Here is a 17187-nt window from a genome sequence, read left to right on the forward strand (position 1 = left end):
TCTGTGTGTGACTGTTTTTCGATATATGCTTCTGTGTGGAATGATTGTTCCAATTTCTGAAATCAGGAGGTGTTAATTATTCTGGTTTTAATTAAGTTTGCAATCAAATGGTGTGAGCTGAGTGCAGATGTGCCTAAAGTTTCTCGCCCTTCCCTCCTCTATTTTTAAACCAGCCCACAACTTTCTTTGGCAGCTGTTATAGTTTAGGGGCTGTGAGCAATGACATTACCAGTTCAGATCTTACAGGGCAAACTTCGGGAAGCCACGTCAACCCCGCCCCAATAGGAATAACAAAGAGCATGCCATAATAATTTTGCTCATTCGTTGTTACTGCTTTTTTCCTGCAGCAAACTAAGGCTGCATATATATATACACACACACCCTGCATTTAAATCACCCTCTTGAGAATCCTGGGAGCGGTTATTTACACCAATTCCTAGAGCCCTTAACTTAATATGGCTCTCAGGATTTTTTTTGTGGGGATGTAGGTGTGCTTTAAATATATGGTGTGTACACCGCCTACCGCGGCTACCCCTCTGGAGGTGTTTACACCACTTGCCCAACAGGATGCTGGCACATCTTGCAGAAGTCCCACAAGCAGTGCTTTTGCAATGATTTGTGAGTTGGTTTATTTGGAAATGCTTTCAGTTACAGGTAGGTAGCCGTGTTGGTCTGCCACAGTCAAAACAAAACAAAATAAAAAATTCCTTCCAGTAGCACCTTAGAGACCAACTAAGTTTGTTCTTGGTATGAGCTTTCGTGTGTATCTGAAGAAGTGTGCATGCACACAAAAGCTCATACCAAGAACAAACTTAGTTGGTCTCTAAGATGCTACTGGAAGGAATTTTTTGTTTTGTTTTGGAAATGCTTTGGGAGCGTTATGCAAATGCTGTAGGCAATGTTTTTATTCTCACTGCCCACCAGCGCAGTTCCTTGGTCTCTGCCACTTCCTCTCTGTGCCAGCATGTCTTCTCCTCCATGTAGGACCAATGAAGCCCCAGCGAAAGATGCCGAGTTTGCAGCGGCCCCCCAAGAGCCAAGCCCCTCGGAAGGCCGCCTTGAGCTGGACAAAGGCAAGGATGCTAGCCCAACTGAGCAGGACGGCAGCAGCCTGGATACAAGTGAGCAAGCGCTCCTAGGGGACCTGCCCATGGAGACAGGCAGGACTATCAGCAGGAGCGAACCTGATCTCTCCTCCGCCACAGCCAACATGGAGAAAGCCACGGAGAGCACCACCATCATGATTGACGTCCAAGACTCTGCTGTGGTACAGAGTGAGGATCTCTCTCTTTTCCTGTTTGACAAAAAAGCTCAGTTTGTTCAAGGGTGACGAGGAATAGTGCCGTGTGGGTCTGCCAAACAATTTGTGTGTGTGTGTGTGGGATGGGGGATCAGGGCATCTCAAAGGCCTGGTGCACAGCAGCATGTACACACCCTGATTTTGTGGGATTGTTCAGGGAGGCAGGAGAGGATATATTGTTTGTTAATATCCTTCCTAACCTTCGCTAGCCAGTTCCTTTACTTAGCAGAGTTTTACATTCCCCTTTTTACGCACAGCAGCTAGCTGGTTGCAGGCTTGTTTAAGCCTCTCACTATCATACAATTCAGTACTGAATTGTATGTTCCTGGTGAGCTCCCCTTTTATCCCTCTCGAAAGAATAAACACACGACAATCTTATTTAAGGTCAATAAAAGAAGTTTACTCACATTCAGTTCACAGTTGGATCCCTGAAGGCAGACTTAGTTACAAAGTATATACATGTGGAACTATCCCATATGGGAATAATCCCAGTGTCCTCTATTGGCTGAAAGCCAACAGAGCATCTCTAGCTAAAAAGCTGTTGCTCCTACGATAGAGGAAGTCAAAGAGCGAGAGAGTGCTGCGTGCCTTGTGCTTTGGTTACCTGCACAGGTAAGGTCACGCCCACCTCTAGTCACATGCAAAGGAAGTATGTCCCAGCCCAGGAGGAAACAGGAAGTTCTGACTGGCTGGACCAAACATCCCCTTGCATGTCCACTCTAGGAAAACTAGGAATGTTGTATTTGAATGCTTCTTATGTATCACATCCCACATATTTCGCAACACGTGGATGATTTTCAGCAATCAATCCAGCTGTACTGAAAAGGGCTGCACTTTGAAGCAGCATGGGGAGGCAATTAAAGTTCCTTCTGTGGCATTATATCTAGGATGGCCCAATTCGCACATGGAAGTCTGTACTTTAAGTCAATACACGACTGTGACAGACAGTGAATGAGAAACATGTATGTTTCCTTTTATAACAGGAGATCAGCAACTGGTGCTGTTGAGGTGCTGCTCCAGCTGCCAGCCTGGAAGTGGGACAGGGATGTGCTAGGAAAAATGGCTGCGTGGAACGTGTTTTCTGGACGCTCCTTTCAGGGTGAGGGATAGGTTGTGGCTCTGGCTTAGTAGGGCCAGCCTCCTTGTAAACATGACCCTGCGGCAAAAGCAGTTGCCGACCAAGGGGACAAGGGCCTGCTGGCTCTTAGGGGAGGAAGAGCTGCTTAAACCTTGAAAACAGAGCTGGGGGGTTGTATTTCTCACATCCATGTAGGGAGCTGTTTGTGTGAAGCAGATTTCAACTGTAGCGGCATCACTGTGGGAATGTTTAGGGATGCAGGAGAGGATATATTGTTTATTATATCCTATTCCAACTTGAGTTAACAAGTCCCAGAACTTAGCAGAGTCTTATATTCCCCTTTTTGAACACACACAGTGGATAGCTTGCTCAGACTTGCTAGAACCTCTGTAATAAATGTCCTGGTATTTTCCCCTTTTAATCCCTCTCAAAATAAGACACTACACAGTCTTCTATAAAAGCATAAAAAGAGTTTACTTACATAGATCATCCTGTTCACAATAAGATCCCAGAAGGCAGACTTTTAGCTTAGAAAATAGTATACATGTGGAGACTATCTCCATACGGGAGAAAGCCCCTTTGTCCTCTCTTGGCTGGAAACTAGAAGGTGCCCTAACTAGAAGGTGCTCTCTTGAGCAGTTGATCCAAAAGAGGAAGATGGAGTCTGGCCCCTGCTGTTTTGTGTTAACCTGCACAAGTGAGGCCACACCCATCCCCAGTTACACAGAGGAAGTTTTGTCTCATCCCAGGAGAACAGGAAGTTCCAGCTGGAGGACTGAGACCACCTTCACGTCCACTCTAGAAATGTTGTATTTGGCTGCTCTCATGTTTCACATCCCACAATCCATTGCATAGGGATTGCTGAAGTCAGCACCTGAGATGCCAGCAAACGTCTTCAGATATGAACTCTGGGAACTTGTAGAAAGCCACCTCAAAGGATGAGCAAGCTTTTAAGGTTCATATGCGTCCCAGGGTCTGATCCAGACACACTCCCCTCCTTCTGTCAGCTTGCTTGTCGAGCAACAGTGATGAGAGCAGCAGCAGCAGGGGCAGCGAGGAGAGAACTTGCCCCATTCTCTCCCTTCTTCCCCACCAGCCTGATATGCTGGCTAGCTGCACATTGGAGTGCAAACCCCAGGGGGCCACAATAGAAGCTAGCGCCCCTAGGGTGCTGCAATGCTCCCAAGAGAGACCTGTCGAAACTGGACATGGTGTTCGTAGTTGCATGAACAGAACTGGGGGTGCTGCCAAATCCCTGCAAAGCAGGGCAGCCGGGGGGGGGGGAATTGGAAATGTAGCAAGAGGGGGTTGGGCAGGAAGCTAAATCCTCTTTCCACTCAGGCGTTCCCTAAAACCTGATCATTTTAACCCCCATTTTTCTCCTGGTGTGGTAGAAAAAATTAAACTATGTCCCCCCCCCTCGTGGAGTTCAGTTCCCTCTTCCCACACATGCTGCATTTTAAATTACACCCCCCCCCCACTCTGCCCCATGTCCATTATCAGAAAAATACGGCTGTCACGTCTAGTTGCACCCTAAGTCCCAGCGACAAAAGATGGAGAACTTGATCTCTTGGCTGTGTAGGCAGAACCGCCCCACAACAGCAAATTCAATCCGTCAGTTTTATTGTCTAGCCACAGAACAATTCAGGGCTGCTGAAAGCTGTCCTTCAAGCGAGGGGAAGACAGGAATCCAAAACAATTTTTGTTACGTAAATCCAACACATGCCAAGTCCTGCAGACTCTCTTCCCTTGCGGAATTTTTCTGGTGTATTTCAAGTCTTGTGCTGCACCCGTCTCTTGTTCTGATGAGTGCTTTCTTTCTATTCTTGCTATTAAAAAAATGATGCAAAATCCTCACCCCAAGCCAGAGTTTATATGACTTGAAGCAAATTATTTATCCATATGCCACAACAAGGGCGGCCATTCGGAAAGGAAGTTCTGGTGGTCACAGAGGACGCAAGCACTTCCTTCTTTTTGTGTTTTATTGATAGAATATATTTTTATAGCTCTTGGCAGGGTCCTGATCTTTCTAAGTTAATGGGGGGGGGGCAAGATAGCAACCACCATCAAGTTCTCTCTCCTTTCCCTCATAGCATGCAGCTATGGAAACATTTTTGTTGTTGTTGTTCAGTTGTGTCTGACTCTTCGTGACCCCATGGACCAGAGCACGCCAGGCACGCCTATCCTTCACTACCTCTAGCAGTTTGGCCAAACTCATGTTAGTAGCTTCGAGAACACTGTCCAACCATCTCGTCCTCTGTCGTCCCCTTCTCTCTGTGCCCTCCATCTTTCCCAACATCAGGGTCTTTTCCAGGGAGTCTTCTCTTCTCATGAGATGGCCAAAGTACTGGAGCCTCAACTTCAGGATCTGTCCTTCTAGTGAGCACTCAGGGCTGATTTCTTTGAGAATGGATAGGTTTGATCTTCTTGCAGTCCACGGGACTCTCAAGAGTCTCCTCCAGCACCATAATTCAAAAGCATCAATTCTTCGGCGATCAGCCTTCTTTATGGTCCAGCTCTCACTTCCGTACATTACTACTGGGAAAACCATAGCTTTAACTATACGGACCTTTGTTGGCATCAAAATGAATGGTGGATTTCCCCATCCCCCATGATCCACACCATCTGCTGCCATAGGCCGAGCGGGCAAACAACTAGTAGTAATAAAAAAACTTTTATTTATATCCTGCCCTCCCTGGCCGAAGGCGGGCTCAGGGTGGCTAACATCAGGTATATAACATTAGTATAAAACCAAACAATAATTAAATTACCTCCTAAAAACATCTCAAACTCAAATTAAAGTCTAATTAGATGGCTTTCCACAGGGTTAGGGTTGGGAACAGTAAGTGCTCCACTGAACTGAAATTTCAGCCTTCACAACATAGGAAAACAGCTATTTTGGTGGAGGAGGGTCAATATATTAACCAACATGCATGAATTTTCATATTTAGCTATATAATCCCTAGTATAGTAAGATAAGACCTTTGGAGCAGGCTTTTTTTTTTAAAAAAGTTTTTTTTTTTATGAACCACCCTAGTAGGGCAGTAATTGTTCCTTGATAATTTGTCACCCCTCCATTATGGAACATGGGGTGGTACGCCCCCTACGCCCCCCTTACTATGCCTATGCAGGTGCCCTTAAGCTTTGGAAGGCTAGGGCAGAGTGATGCAACATGAATCTGCTCGTTTCTATCGTTGTGGTTTCTGTGCTGTTTTAAACTTCCTTGGTTTGCCCAACTTGGTCACAGTTATAAGCAGAGGAAGAGTTCTGTGTGGCTCTGAAATTTGTTATTCTTCCTAAGAACAAAATAAGAGCCTGCTGGTTCAAACCGCTGGCCCAGGATGCTGTTCTCCCACAGGTGGCCAACCTGTGGGAAACCAGGGAGCAGAGCCCTCTACTTCCTGAAATGGTCTAATCCTTCCTTACCAGTAAAAGGCACCTTCTGAATAATCTGGGAGCTGATCGGTGAGCTTCTCAAAGTAGGTATCTTAGATCTGCTAGCTGTCAGAAGCAGGATATTCCACCAAGCAGGGTGTTTCTTTAGCTTTTGGCCCAGCTGCCTTCTCCTGCCATTCACAAACACCTGGAAGAATGTTCTTCTTCACCGTCCAGGTGAAAGATTTTAAATTTGGGTATTAATTAATCAGCATCGCCAAACAGTGCCTTGCTAAAGTCGCCTCTGTCTCTCTTTCCCCCGTGCTTGACAGCCTCTCTTGTTCTCTCCGTTTTCCCATTTCATCTCCTCCTAATCACCTTCTTACTAACTGCAGAACCAGGAGGTGTGAATGTAAAGCAGCAATCCCTTGCTCACACCTTTTCTGCAGAAATGTCTTCCTCTACCTGCCAGTTCTGCGTTTGCATTGCAACAGCTGGGGAAGGGAGTGTTAGACAGACAGAGCTGTAATTAGGCTGCGAATCTTCAGGCAGCGCAAGAAAAGTACAGTATGAGCCAATGGGCGCGCACACAGTTCAGTTTTTTTTTTTAAAAAAAGTTTCTAGCCCTTATGGAGGGGGAGAGATGGTGATATTCCCATTGTTAACTTTGGCCCATATTTCTGCACCTGATCTGGGGAAGCAAAAGAAATGGCAACATAGGCAGCCATAGGCATAATCAAGTGATTATGCATACACCATGAATTCACCCACAGTGTGTGGGCAATATCTCTTGAAATCTCGGAAACTGGAATAATTGCCGAATAAAATGTCAAGTGTTTGGGAGCACGGCTTCTCAGCTTTGCAGAGCTCTTTGTTCTTCCCGTGACTAGCTAGACCAGAATATCTCGTGCAAAACAGTAGCAATTGCAGAATAAATTATGCAAATTACAGGCTGCAGAATTCTATGTTCCTTGGCCTGTAATTTGGGTTGCTGGTGCGCAGAATGTTGTTGCTATTAATATTGCTGCGTGCCACCCCAATCTCTGAGGGGCGCAAGGTTCCAGGGAGGTTCCAGGAGCTTACACAGGGTTCGGGTTTCGGAATGAGGGGCAGCAGAGACGGCGGTGTCTTTATGATATATGGTTTATTTGCACAAATGCAGAACCTGAGCCTATGATGGAGGGGTTCACAGCATTAACACTACAAGAGGGTCTTGCTTACCCCATAGCCGCAGCCTTGGGTTCCAAGAGAATGCCGCTCTCTCTCTCTCTCTCTCTCTCTCTCCTCTCTCTCTCTCTCTCTCTCTCTCTCTCTCCCATCCAACCAACTTGCAGCCTGCCAGCTTCCAGCTCGCATACAACCCAACTCTCCACTCTTGCCTTTGTCTTTCTGCCTACCAGCGTGTTGAGGGAGAGCCCCCCCCCTCATTTGTCACCTGATATAGATTCACTTCCTTTGCTGTTCCAGGAATTGAATCCATGCTGGATCCAGGAATTAGAAGGGTCTCGGCATCCAGCCTACCCCCCTCCTAACACATACAAATATTTTTTCGCCCACAACAGATACAGTCCTGCTAACAGGACTCGGCGTCCATTATTTGCTGCGAGCTTATGCAAGCAGCCATTTTTGGTATGATTGCATCTTTTAAAGTACAGTGGTACCTCGGGTTAAGAACTTAATTCGTTCCGGAGGTCCGTTCTTAACCTGAAACTGTTCTTAACCTGAAGCACCACTTTAGCTGCGATGCCAGAGCACAATTTCTGCTCTTATCCTGAAGCAAAGTTCTTAACCTGAAGCGTTATTTCTGGGTTAGCGGAGTCTGTAACCTGAAGCGTCTGTAACCCGAAGCGTATGTAACCTGAGGTACCACTGTATCTTTAAGTATATTTTTGCCCACACACACCCCGCCCCCCGATTCTTGTTTTGTCCTCAGCTCTCTTGTTTTCCCAAACTCTGGGGCTATAAGGTAAGTAACGCATCCAGCCTATGAACTCCCTTCTGGCTTGGTGTCGAATGTATCCCCCCCCCCAGCCATAGCAGTAACGGTCCTTGTTCACTTTCTAGTTAGCAACAAGACAGATGGGGAAGCCAGCCCTTTGAAGGAGGCAGAGACAAAGGAAGAGGAGGATGCAGAGGCAGAGAAGAAGAAGAAGAAGAAGAAGCAGAAAAAGAAGAAATCTGCAACGGGCAAACCCATGGTGCCTCACAGCTCGATGTTTATCTTCAGCACCACAAACCCGTGAGATACACTGCCTTAGCTTTTCTGCATGAAATGCATAATATGTTGGTTTTCAGGCTTGCTTTGAAACACTCCTGGGAACCCTTTGCAACATGCCAGGGTTCCGCAGAAAACAAGTTGATTTGGGTAGGTTTCGCCGCAGAAAGTTCCAGACCCATCGGCCGAGTGGCCTATGAGACTTTGGCGAGTGAAATGGGAACAGTGAGCTGGTTTGTTATCTAGGTGGGAGATCTAAGTTTGAATCACCTTGGTGTGAAAAATGTCGTTGTCCCCCCCCCCCAAAAAAAATATCCAGCATCATTTCTGTCATATTCCAGTGTCGCAGCCAAGTTCCAGAATGGATGCTATTTTGAAAGGTAGATAGAGCACATGCAGTATGCAGGAAGTCTAAGGTCCCATGGCTGACATCTCCAGTTAAAAGGACCAGGTTGTGGTGATATGAAAGGCCCAAGAGAGACCATGGGGAGTTGCTGCCAGTCAAAGTAGACAGTACTGGACTCAGTGGACCCCTTATTGGTTGGGTTCATATAGTGAAAGGAAAAAGAATCGCCCTTCTTTCCAAGGTGTCAGGGTGTGAACTAGCGAAGCCTGGCAGGACAGCTTACTCTATGGTCTTAACCCTTTTATGCCTTAATTAGAGTTGAGCATTTTGGTTATATGAGGCTATATCCATAGCAGCTTTCTCTATTCCCTTCTGTGAATAATGTAGAGCACCTCTGCCCATCGGACAACTGGTCTTTTAAATTGATTTTCTTTTAAAGTGGAGCCTTATTTGCCTCTACGGGTTCCCATGGTTGCGCCCGGTGAGAAAACATGGAAGCAGAAAAGACACCTGAGGCTGCTGGCTTCAGAGAGAGAAAGATTTATTTTCTGCATGCAGAGGTACCTGCGGTGTTCAGACATCCAAGCAAGTACAAAAAAGTCAATTTTCAGACCGTTCTTATAGACAGTTCCCTGGCTCATCTTCCCACCCCAGGAATCTTCCTCTTGTCCATATAAGGAACATTTCCTGTTGTACATTTCCTGTTGTACATATAAGGCAAAAGGACATTTAGCCCTGAGTTGGTTCATGCGCACTCCAGCAAGGCCATCCTATCTCTGACCTAGACAATAGTTCCTCTCTGTGCAAGGTCAGCCTTCTACTGTTATCTCCAGACTCTTAGTCATAGCTTGCCAGAAAGAAGTGCAATGCAGATCAAAGTTCACAGCTTTACAGAGAGGTTTCATAAAGAAAAGCTTAAAAAGTTATTTTATACTTCTGGACTAACAATACATTCAGGTAAATATATACAGGTTAGCTAATTAACCCTTTCAAAAGCATTGTGATATTATAGTGTTATACCACTGTTACACCATACTACAAAACTTAACATTTTAACATTATGGTGTTATAGCACTATACCTATCTTTCATTAAAAACAAAAAAAGCAAAGATGTTTTAGCACTAAAAGACTGGTTTTAAATAAACTAAATGCGGTCATGAAACAGCACTTGGAGCAAACCTAGTGAATGTGTGCTGACTGAGCTTCAGATGGCCTGAGCATTGCATGGCCAGGCGGAGTCCCCCGAACCCCAGGCAGCCCCTGAGGGAAATAATGACACATGACAACGTTCTATGGGATTAAATTGGCCACAACTTTATTAAAATTCAGATGTAGGGAGACCTTGGCTCAGGCATTGGGCGTTTATCCTTCCCAGCCCCCCAGCCGGGGTTCTGGGTAATTTTAGGGTTATCCAGCATGTGTGGGGAGCGGGCTAGCTCTGGAGAACATATGTTCAAGCAGATAGCCCGCCCCCCCTCCGTTCGCCGCCGTTGCTAGAGGGACTGTAAGTGTATTAAGCCAAACATGCTTACACTCCTCCTTCAGGTCTTTCTGCTCATTGCAGGAGTGTCAAGGCTGAAGGTGGCAGGTCCCGCACACATGCAACCCAGGCAGAGGCTTTAACAACACTTGGAAAGCGCTTTGTTTTTGCGAATGTATTAGTGGCAAGCAAAATGGAAGATGCCATGGCTGTATTGGGCAACCCAATTTGTGCTGTTGGGGGGGGGGGGTCTTGCAAGGCAAAACGCTGCAGGACCCACCTAATTGGTAGATGGCGATCAGGGCCGTCTCATAATAGGGGCTGGGTGGCGCGGTGCACCAGAGCGCCAGGCCCCCCAGGGGCGCCCCCGCGAGCCCGCCAGCATACCGGGCGCTCCCTCCCCAACCCGCGCCCGCCCCCATGGCCGGGCGGGCGGGCGCTCGCCGGCGGGCAAGCTACAAGCCGGCCGCCCTCCGGAGCCCCAGCTGGAGCGCTGGGAAGGGCGCGCAAAGCGCTGTGCCGCTCCAGTGCCACGCCCCTCATCCCCCGCTCGCCCACCTCCCTCCCGCGCTGGCCGCCCCTCGGGGGATGAGGGGCGTGGCGCTGGAGCACCGCGGGGCTTTGCGTGCCCTTCCCAGCGCTCCAGCTGGGGCTCCGGAGGGCGGCCGGCTTGCAGCGCCACGCCCCTCATCCCCCGCTCGGCCACCCCCCCTCCCGAGGGGCGGCCAGCGCGGGAGGGACGTGGGCGGAGAGGCGGCCCACCGGGGGCGCCAAGGGATCGTCGCGCCAGGGCGCCCGATCCCTTTAAGACGGCACTGATGGCGATGGTAGTTACCACCCTACAAAATTCAACATGAAGCCAAGTGCTCCAGCTTACCAGATTCCTGGCTGTTCAGTTTGCAGGCTTCTTAGAAAAGATATACCGGTAGTTAGAATTGGAGCCAAATGAAATGTGTTTAAGAAGTGCTGACAGAGTGTAGTGCTTAGCTGTGGAAGCTGGGAAGTTTGCTAGTTCAAACCTCACTCCAGCAATGAAACCAAGGTAGGCAAACCATATTGTCATTCTCTCTCGGTTATCTGACCAACTTCTGTGGGAATGCTTGCATTAGAGACCAGGCCCCATGATGAAGTTTCCCTTCATCAACTGGTACGATTATATTTATCGCTAAAACTGCTCCTACCTTCAGGTTGTCCATGGTCACTGTATTAACGCAATTAACAATTAAATTAATGCATTTTTCTTTTCTTTTCTTTTTACTAATTTTTTTTAGTCAGTTGCAGGTGTAGATTCGAACCCTGGGAGGAGGGGGCTTTAATGTTTTGCCTCTAGCAGTGGTGCTAATTCTGCTTGCCTCGGCAGGAATTGGCACCGATGAGAAAATGCACCTGAAATACTATAAACGCTCTGAAATGCTCTATGAATGCCAAGTACACTGGTATAGGTTGCATAGCTGTCAAGTTTCGGATTTGAAAATCAGGGATCAGCACTCTCACCTATCCCGGGGACAGTCACATGTCAGTGGTGGGCGGAGCCCGAAGCAAAAGTGGGCGGAGCATCAATGTAAACTCCAAGCAGGCTCGGGCTCGGAGCGGAGCAAAGAGGAGGGCAGCCAGCAAAGAGGAGGGCAGCCATGTGCTCCGCGCAATGGAGCCCCATCGTCTTCTTGTCTGATCCCATCAAAACAGGACAGGAAGCAGCAGCTGCTCAAAGGCAGCCAGGCTCCGCCCGCCAGCTAACCCTATTGGCCGGCTGAGGGGCTCGGCGGCAACGGATAGGGGCTGATGCAGGGGGAGGGATACACCCCCCTGTAAGCACGGGAAACGGCTCCCACTTGCTTTGAGGGCTGAGGCTTTTCTCTCCAAGTAGGCGAGGTCTTCCCACCCAGTCCCTGGCCAGCAGGGGAGGAGCTGCTTCCATTAAAAACGGGAAATTTAAGGGAAATAAAAAATAAGGGAGAGCAGCGGGAAACTGCTTGAAATAAGGGAGAATCCCGGGGAAAACGGGATACTTGACAGCACTGATAAGTTGGGAGGGCCTTGAAGGATCGGAAATGTATGTGAGAGATGGGTGGCCATCCATCGCACTTACCACTCTGTCTTCTTTCCCTGACAGAATCCGAAGAGTCTGCCATTACATTGTCAACCTGCGCTATTTTGAGATGTGCATCCTTCTGGTGATTGCAGCCAGCAGCATTGCCTTGGCAGCGGAGGACCCTGTCCTGACCAACTCAGAGAGGAATAAAGTGATTAACCCGTTGTTGCTTTTCTGAAAATGCTCGCCCCACCGTGAGATCCTAATCTAAATGAGCTCCAGTTCTCCCAGCTATAGGCCCTCTTTACAGTCCGGTATAGAACCGGGCCGCATGCTTATGAGACACACAGAAATTGTTCTCTTGCTGGGCTGTACTGTGGCAGAGGTCATAGCTGTCAACTTTTCCCCTTTCTTGCAAGGAATCCTATTTGGAATAAGGGAATCTCCCTTAAAGGGGGGGGGGGGGTTGATAGCTATGGTTAGAGATTACGTCTTTGATTGTTCACATATACCAGGGGTCAGCAAACTTTTTCAGCAGGGGGCCGGTTCACTGTCCCTCAGACCTTGTGGGGGGCAGGACTATATTTTTTGGGGGGGAAATATGAACGAATTCCTATGCCCCACAAATAACCCAGAGATGCAATTTAAATAAAAGGACACATTCTACTCATGTCAAAACACATTGATTCCCGGACCGTCCGCAGGCCGGATTTAGAAGGCGATTGGGCCGCATCCGGCCCCCAGGCCTTAGTTTGCCTACCCATGACATATACCTTATATATTTGTCTCGATAGATTATAGATAGATCGATATAGATACACATATGAGGTTTTATCCTAACTATCTCCCTGGCAAAGTAGTACACACACACACACACACACACACACACACACACACACACTGAATGTCACAGGAAAAGATTTGCCGAAGTATTCTTCTGATTGCAAAAGGCAAATAGTGAGTTTTTGCCGGCTGGGACAGTACAGTAGTGCTGTTTGCTATTCCGTGGGCAAAGCCCAGTCACTTTTACTTCCCTTCCTGCAAAGCGTCAGAAGCAGGTCTTGGCTGGGCTGGTCTTCTGCTCTGTGGTGGCAACTAAAAGTTGGAAATTCTCACAATAAAGATTTCCAGGTAAATCAAGCCATGGAGTAATTGCAGATATCACTGCATGGTGGTGGGAGGAGGGCAGCAACCATAGAACTCCACCCCAAGGCAGCCTTTACAGCGTGGGTAGGCAAACTAAGGCCCCGGGGGCCGGATCCGGCCCAATCACCTTCTAAATCCAGCCCGCCGACGGTCCGGGAATCAGCGTGTTTTTACATGAGTGGGGCCTGCCTGGTGGTTTTACATGAGTAGAAAGTGTGCTTTTATTTAAAATGCATCTCTGGGTTATTTGTGGGGCATTGAAATTAGTTCATTTCCCCCCAAAAAATATAGTCCGTCCATCCCCCACAAGGTCTGAGGGAGTGGACCAGCCCCCTGCTGAAAAAGTTTGCTGACCTGACCCCTCCTTTATAGGGACAGGTGGCTGATCTTGATCTTAAAGGTAAAGGTAAAGGGACCCCTGACCATTAGGTCCAGTCGTGTCCAACTCTGGGGTTGCGGCGCTCATCTTGCATTACTGGCCAAGGGAGCCGGCATACAGCTTCCAGGTCATGTGGCCAGCATGACTAAACCACTTCTGGCGAACCAGAGCAGCACACAGAAACGGCGTTTACCTTCCCGCTGGAGCAGTACCTATTTATCTACTTGCACTTTGACATGCTTTTGAACTGCTAGGTGGTCAGGAGCTGGGACCGAGCAACGGGAGCTCACCCCGTCACAGGGATTCAAACCGCCAACCTTCCGATCGGCAAGCCCTAGGCTCTGTGGTTTAACCCACAGCGCCACCCGCATCCCTTACACACTTACACACCGATTAAATACCACCCGGGACTCTTTTGGAGTGGAGTTGGTCCACAGCCAGCGGAGGTTTGAGTCGGTCCCTCTGACCAAAACAGAGATTAAGTCTGGAGATAATTTTTTTTGTGAGCTGCCCAGAGAATACTGGGCAGCACATTCCTAACGACCAATTGAAAAAGTGTGTCAGCAGTGGCATGAGCCCTTTGTAGTTGTCGGACTTGGCTCCTGTGCCTTGGAGGGCAGAATGAGGCAAAAGCAGAGGTGAAAAAGGAGGAAGACTGGATTGAACAAGGACACACCACAGCCTATTGTTACAAGGAGGATTCATTGGCTGGTGTGGCTTGTCTCCTGGTAGTTGCTCCCTTTTGGTGGCTGTATACAGGATGGGCTGCTTCCTGACACTTAGTCCTCCCAGTGGAGACGCCATGAATAAATTCTTTAACAAAAACTAAGTTGTCTTAAGCGGCAGAGCAGGGACAGGAAGAGAGGCAAAGAAGGAAAAGTCAGTGGTACCTGGTATCCCTGAGAGTAAAAGATGGGGAGAGGGCTGGCTGTGCATCTTATTTTAACTTCAAACTCCTGCAGGAGCTTGCATCTTCCGACTTAACTGTACTTTAAACACTGAAAAGGAGCGTTTGTCCCGCTGAGGCTGATAATGCTTGGCCTCGGCTTCCCATTTCCAATCCGATGAATAGTTTTCTCTGGTCCCAGAGGCGGGTAATTAGTTAGCCATTGTGCGTAGCAAATTAGCTTGGGGGGGCGGGGGAAGGATCCTTGCAGCTTTCATGTCGGAATCGGGAAGTCAGTCATAGCAGTGCTGGGTCCTGAAACAGAGACTTCCACGGGTTGTCTGTTCCTAGTCACAAGGAGAACACGTATATAGCTTGTCTCCGCTTGGTGACAAGTGGGCCGAGAGGAATATGCATGTTGCGTGTGGGGGCTACGCTTTTGGCTGCTCCAAGTGGCGCTTTTGTAAGTGCTCTGCAGCGATTGCTGTGGGTGGGTGTCGGAGGGAAAGGACGGAGGGCGCAGGTGGCAACAGGCATAATTTGATCTAAGGGTAAGGAGGCAGGGAAAAGGCAAACAGACCAGATGAGAGGCAGCAGGGGAATGCAAAGGGCTTAAGGAGGGCCACGGGCAGCAGGCCCAGGACAAGGAAAAGCAGGAAACACAAGAGGCCTGAAAGCATTGGCAGCTGACGAGGGTTGCCAGCTTTCAAACCAGCTTCTGCAGCAGCCCCTTTGATGACGAGGAGACTCCTGAGAGTCCCATGGACTGCAAGAAGATCCAAAACTACCTATTCTGTAGGAAATCAGCCCTGAGTGCTCACTGGAAGGACAGATCCTGAAGCTGAGGCTCCAGTACTTTGGCCACCTCATGAGAAGAGAAGACTCCCTGGGAAAGACCTTGATGTTGGGAAAGATGTAGGGTGCAAGGAGAAGGGGACGACAGAGGATGAGATGGTTGGACAGTGTTCTCAAAGCGACTAGCATGAGTTTGACCAACTGTGGGAGGCAGTGAAAGATAGGCGTGCCTGGCGTGCTCTGGTCCATGGGGTCACGAAGAGTCAGACACGACTGAATGACTGAACAACAACAACAATAACAACCCACTATTAGTCACTCTGCCCTGCAAACATGATGCCTCGGTGGAGCACAAGCTAGACAGAGTGAAACCATTTAAAGTCAGTGGCTTCAGTGACAACAGCAAAGGGAGTTGAAAGTACCGGTACTCTTCTGACCAATTGCAGCTATGTGTTGCCCGTAATTTGCCAGGCCATTCTAGCAGGAATTCCTCATGAAACAGGCAGGTCTCTTGGAAGAGACCAAAAGTGATTGCATGCCAGCACAGTTCTTGTTGAACCTCTGGGCTAGTTTCCAGCACAAAGTTGATAAGTTTTCACCACAGAGATGCCAGGAGATAATGTGAATCTGCTGTGTGCCCACAGAGGTCTCTGGCCAATGGTAGCTTTTAGATTTTAACGTAAATTCAGGTTGTGCGTCACTGTGGTCTTTTTCTCTCGCCATGGTTTTTCCAGAACTACCTGTGTTTCTCTACTTGCATAGAGATTCTGAAACACGTTCTAAATCAGGTCATCCAATAGCAGCATTTTGCCTGGCTGTTGCTCACTTCATGCCCAGAGATATTTCTTTTTTTTTTTTATAAGATTTTATTATTTTTCCATAAAACGAGACAAAACAACATTAAACCTACATGCATAAACACCATAAAAGCATAGTAAACAATCAACAATACAAAAATGCAACAAAACCATACAACAAAACAAACTTATACAAACCTTACTAGATACTTATCTCTGTTTCTAAACTTGTTTTAACTTCTTAAGGGGGACTTCCCCTGTTCCCTCCTCTGTCTTCAAAAACATATATACTTTTAAGGTAGCTTCATTTCTTTTGTCATTAACTTATACTCAATATTCTAATGTTTTTTAAATTTATCTAAACCAAAATATTCCTTGACACATATTCTATATCTTATCATCTTCTTATACAAATAAATCTATCCAATCAAATAATATCCTCTTAAACAATTATAGCTCTACTTATACTTCTAAAGCCGATTCTTTTATATATTCCTGCACAAACACTCAAACATTCATTTTAACATGATTAACTAGATAGTCTTTAAATTTCTTCCAGTCTTGTGACACCTTCTCCTCCCTCTGGTTTCGGACTCTGGCGGTAAGGTCTGCAAGCTCCATGTACTCCATCAGTTTCATCTGCCATTCTTCAATTGTCGGTATCTCTTCGCCCTTCCAAGTTCTTGCCAATAAAATTCTAGCAGCTGTTGTGGCATACATAAAAAACACTCTATCCTGACTGGGTATCTCATCATTGGTCATGCTCAAGAGAAAAGCCTCTGGTTTCTTGCAAAAGGTAATTTTCATTACCTTCTTAAGCTCATTATAAATCTTATCCCAGAAGGCCCTTACCCCTGAACACGACCACCACATGTGATAAAAAGTACCTTTTGACGATTTACATTTCCAACACACATCCGACGTTTTAGAGTTCATTCTAGCTAGCTTGACTGGTGTCAGATACCATCTATAAAGCATTTTCATTACATTTTCTCTTAAACTATTGCAAGCAGTAAAATTAATATCTTTCCTCCACAATCTCTCCCAGTCATCCATCATAATATTATGACCAACATCTTTTGCCCAATCTATCATTGTTGACTTAACCAACTCATCTTTAGTATGCCACTCTAGCAACAGATTGTACATCTTGGAAAGGTTTTTTGAGTTCGATTCGATCAGTTCTGTTTCCAGTTTTGATTTCTCCACCTGAAAACCAACTTTTTTGTCTAGTTTGAAAGTTTCATGTACCTGATGATATTGCAACCAGTCAGGGACTTGACTTTTAACTTGATCATAGCTTTTCAGCTTAAATGAGTCCCCTTCCTGTTGCAATATGTCCATATATCGCAACCAT

The 17187-nt window shown here is 47.2% G+C and overlaps 1 protein-coding gene across 1 annotated transcript in view; it reads left to right on the forward strand.

Annotated features, from left to right (window-relative positions):
• Positions 1-17187, forward strand: part of CACNA1E (calcium voltage-gated channel subunit alpha1 E) — a 364294-nt gene that overhangs the window by 263759 nt on the left and 83348 nt on the right. Inside the window, exons 22-24 of the mRNA XM_033151321.1 lie at positions 985-1274; positions 7818-7992; positions 11909-12038. Of these exons, the coding sequence (XP_033007212.1) occupies positions 985-1274; positions 7818-7992; positions 11909-12038 (595 nt within the window). The remainder of the gene's footprint in view (positions 1-984; positions 1275-7817; positions 7993-11908; positions 12039-17187) is intronic.

Source organism: Lacerta agilis, chromosome 6, assembly GCF_009819535.1.
Source record: "Lacerta agilis isolate rLacAgi1 chromosome 6, rLacAgi1.pri, whole genome shotgun sequence".
Lineage (NCBI taxonomy): Eukaryota > Metazoa > Chordata > Lepidosauria > Squamata > Lacertidae > Lacerta > Lacerta agilis.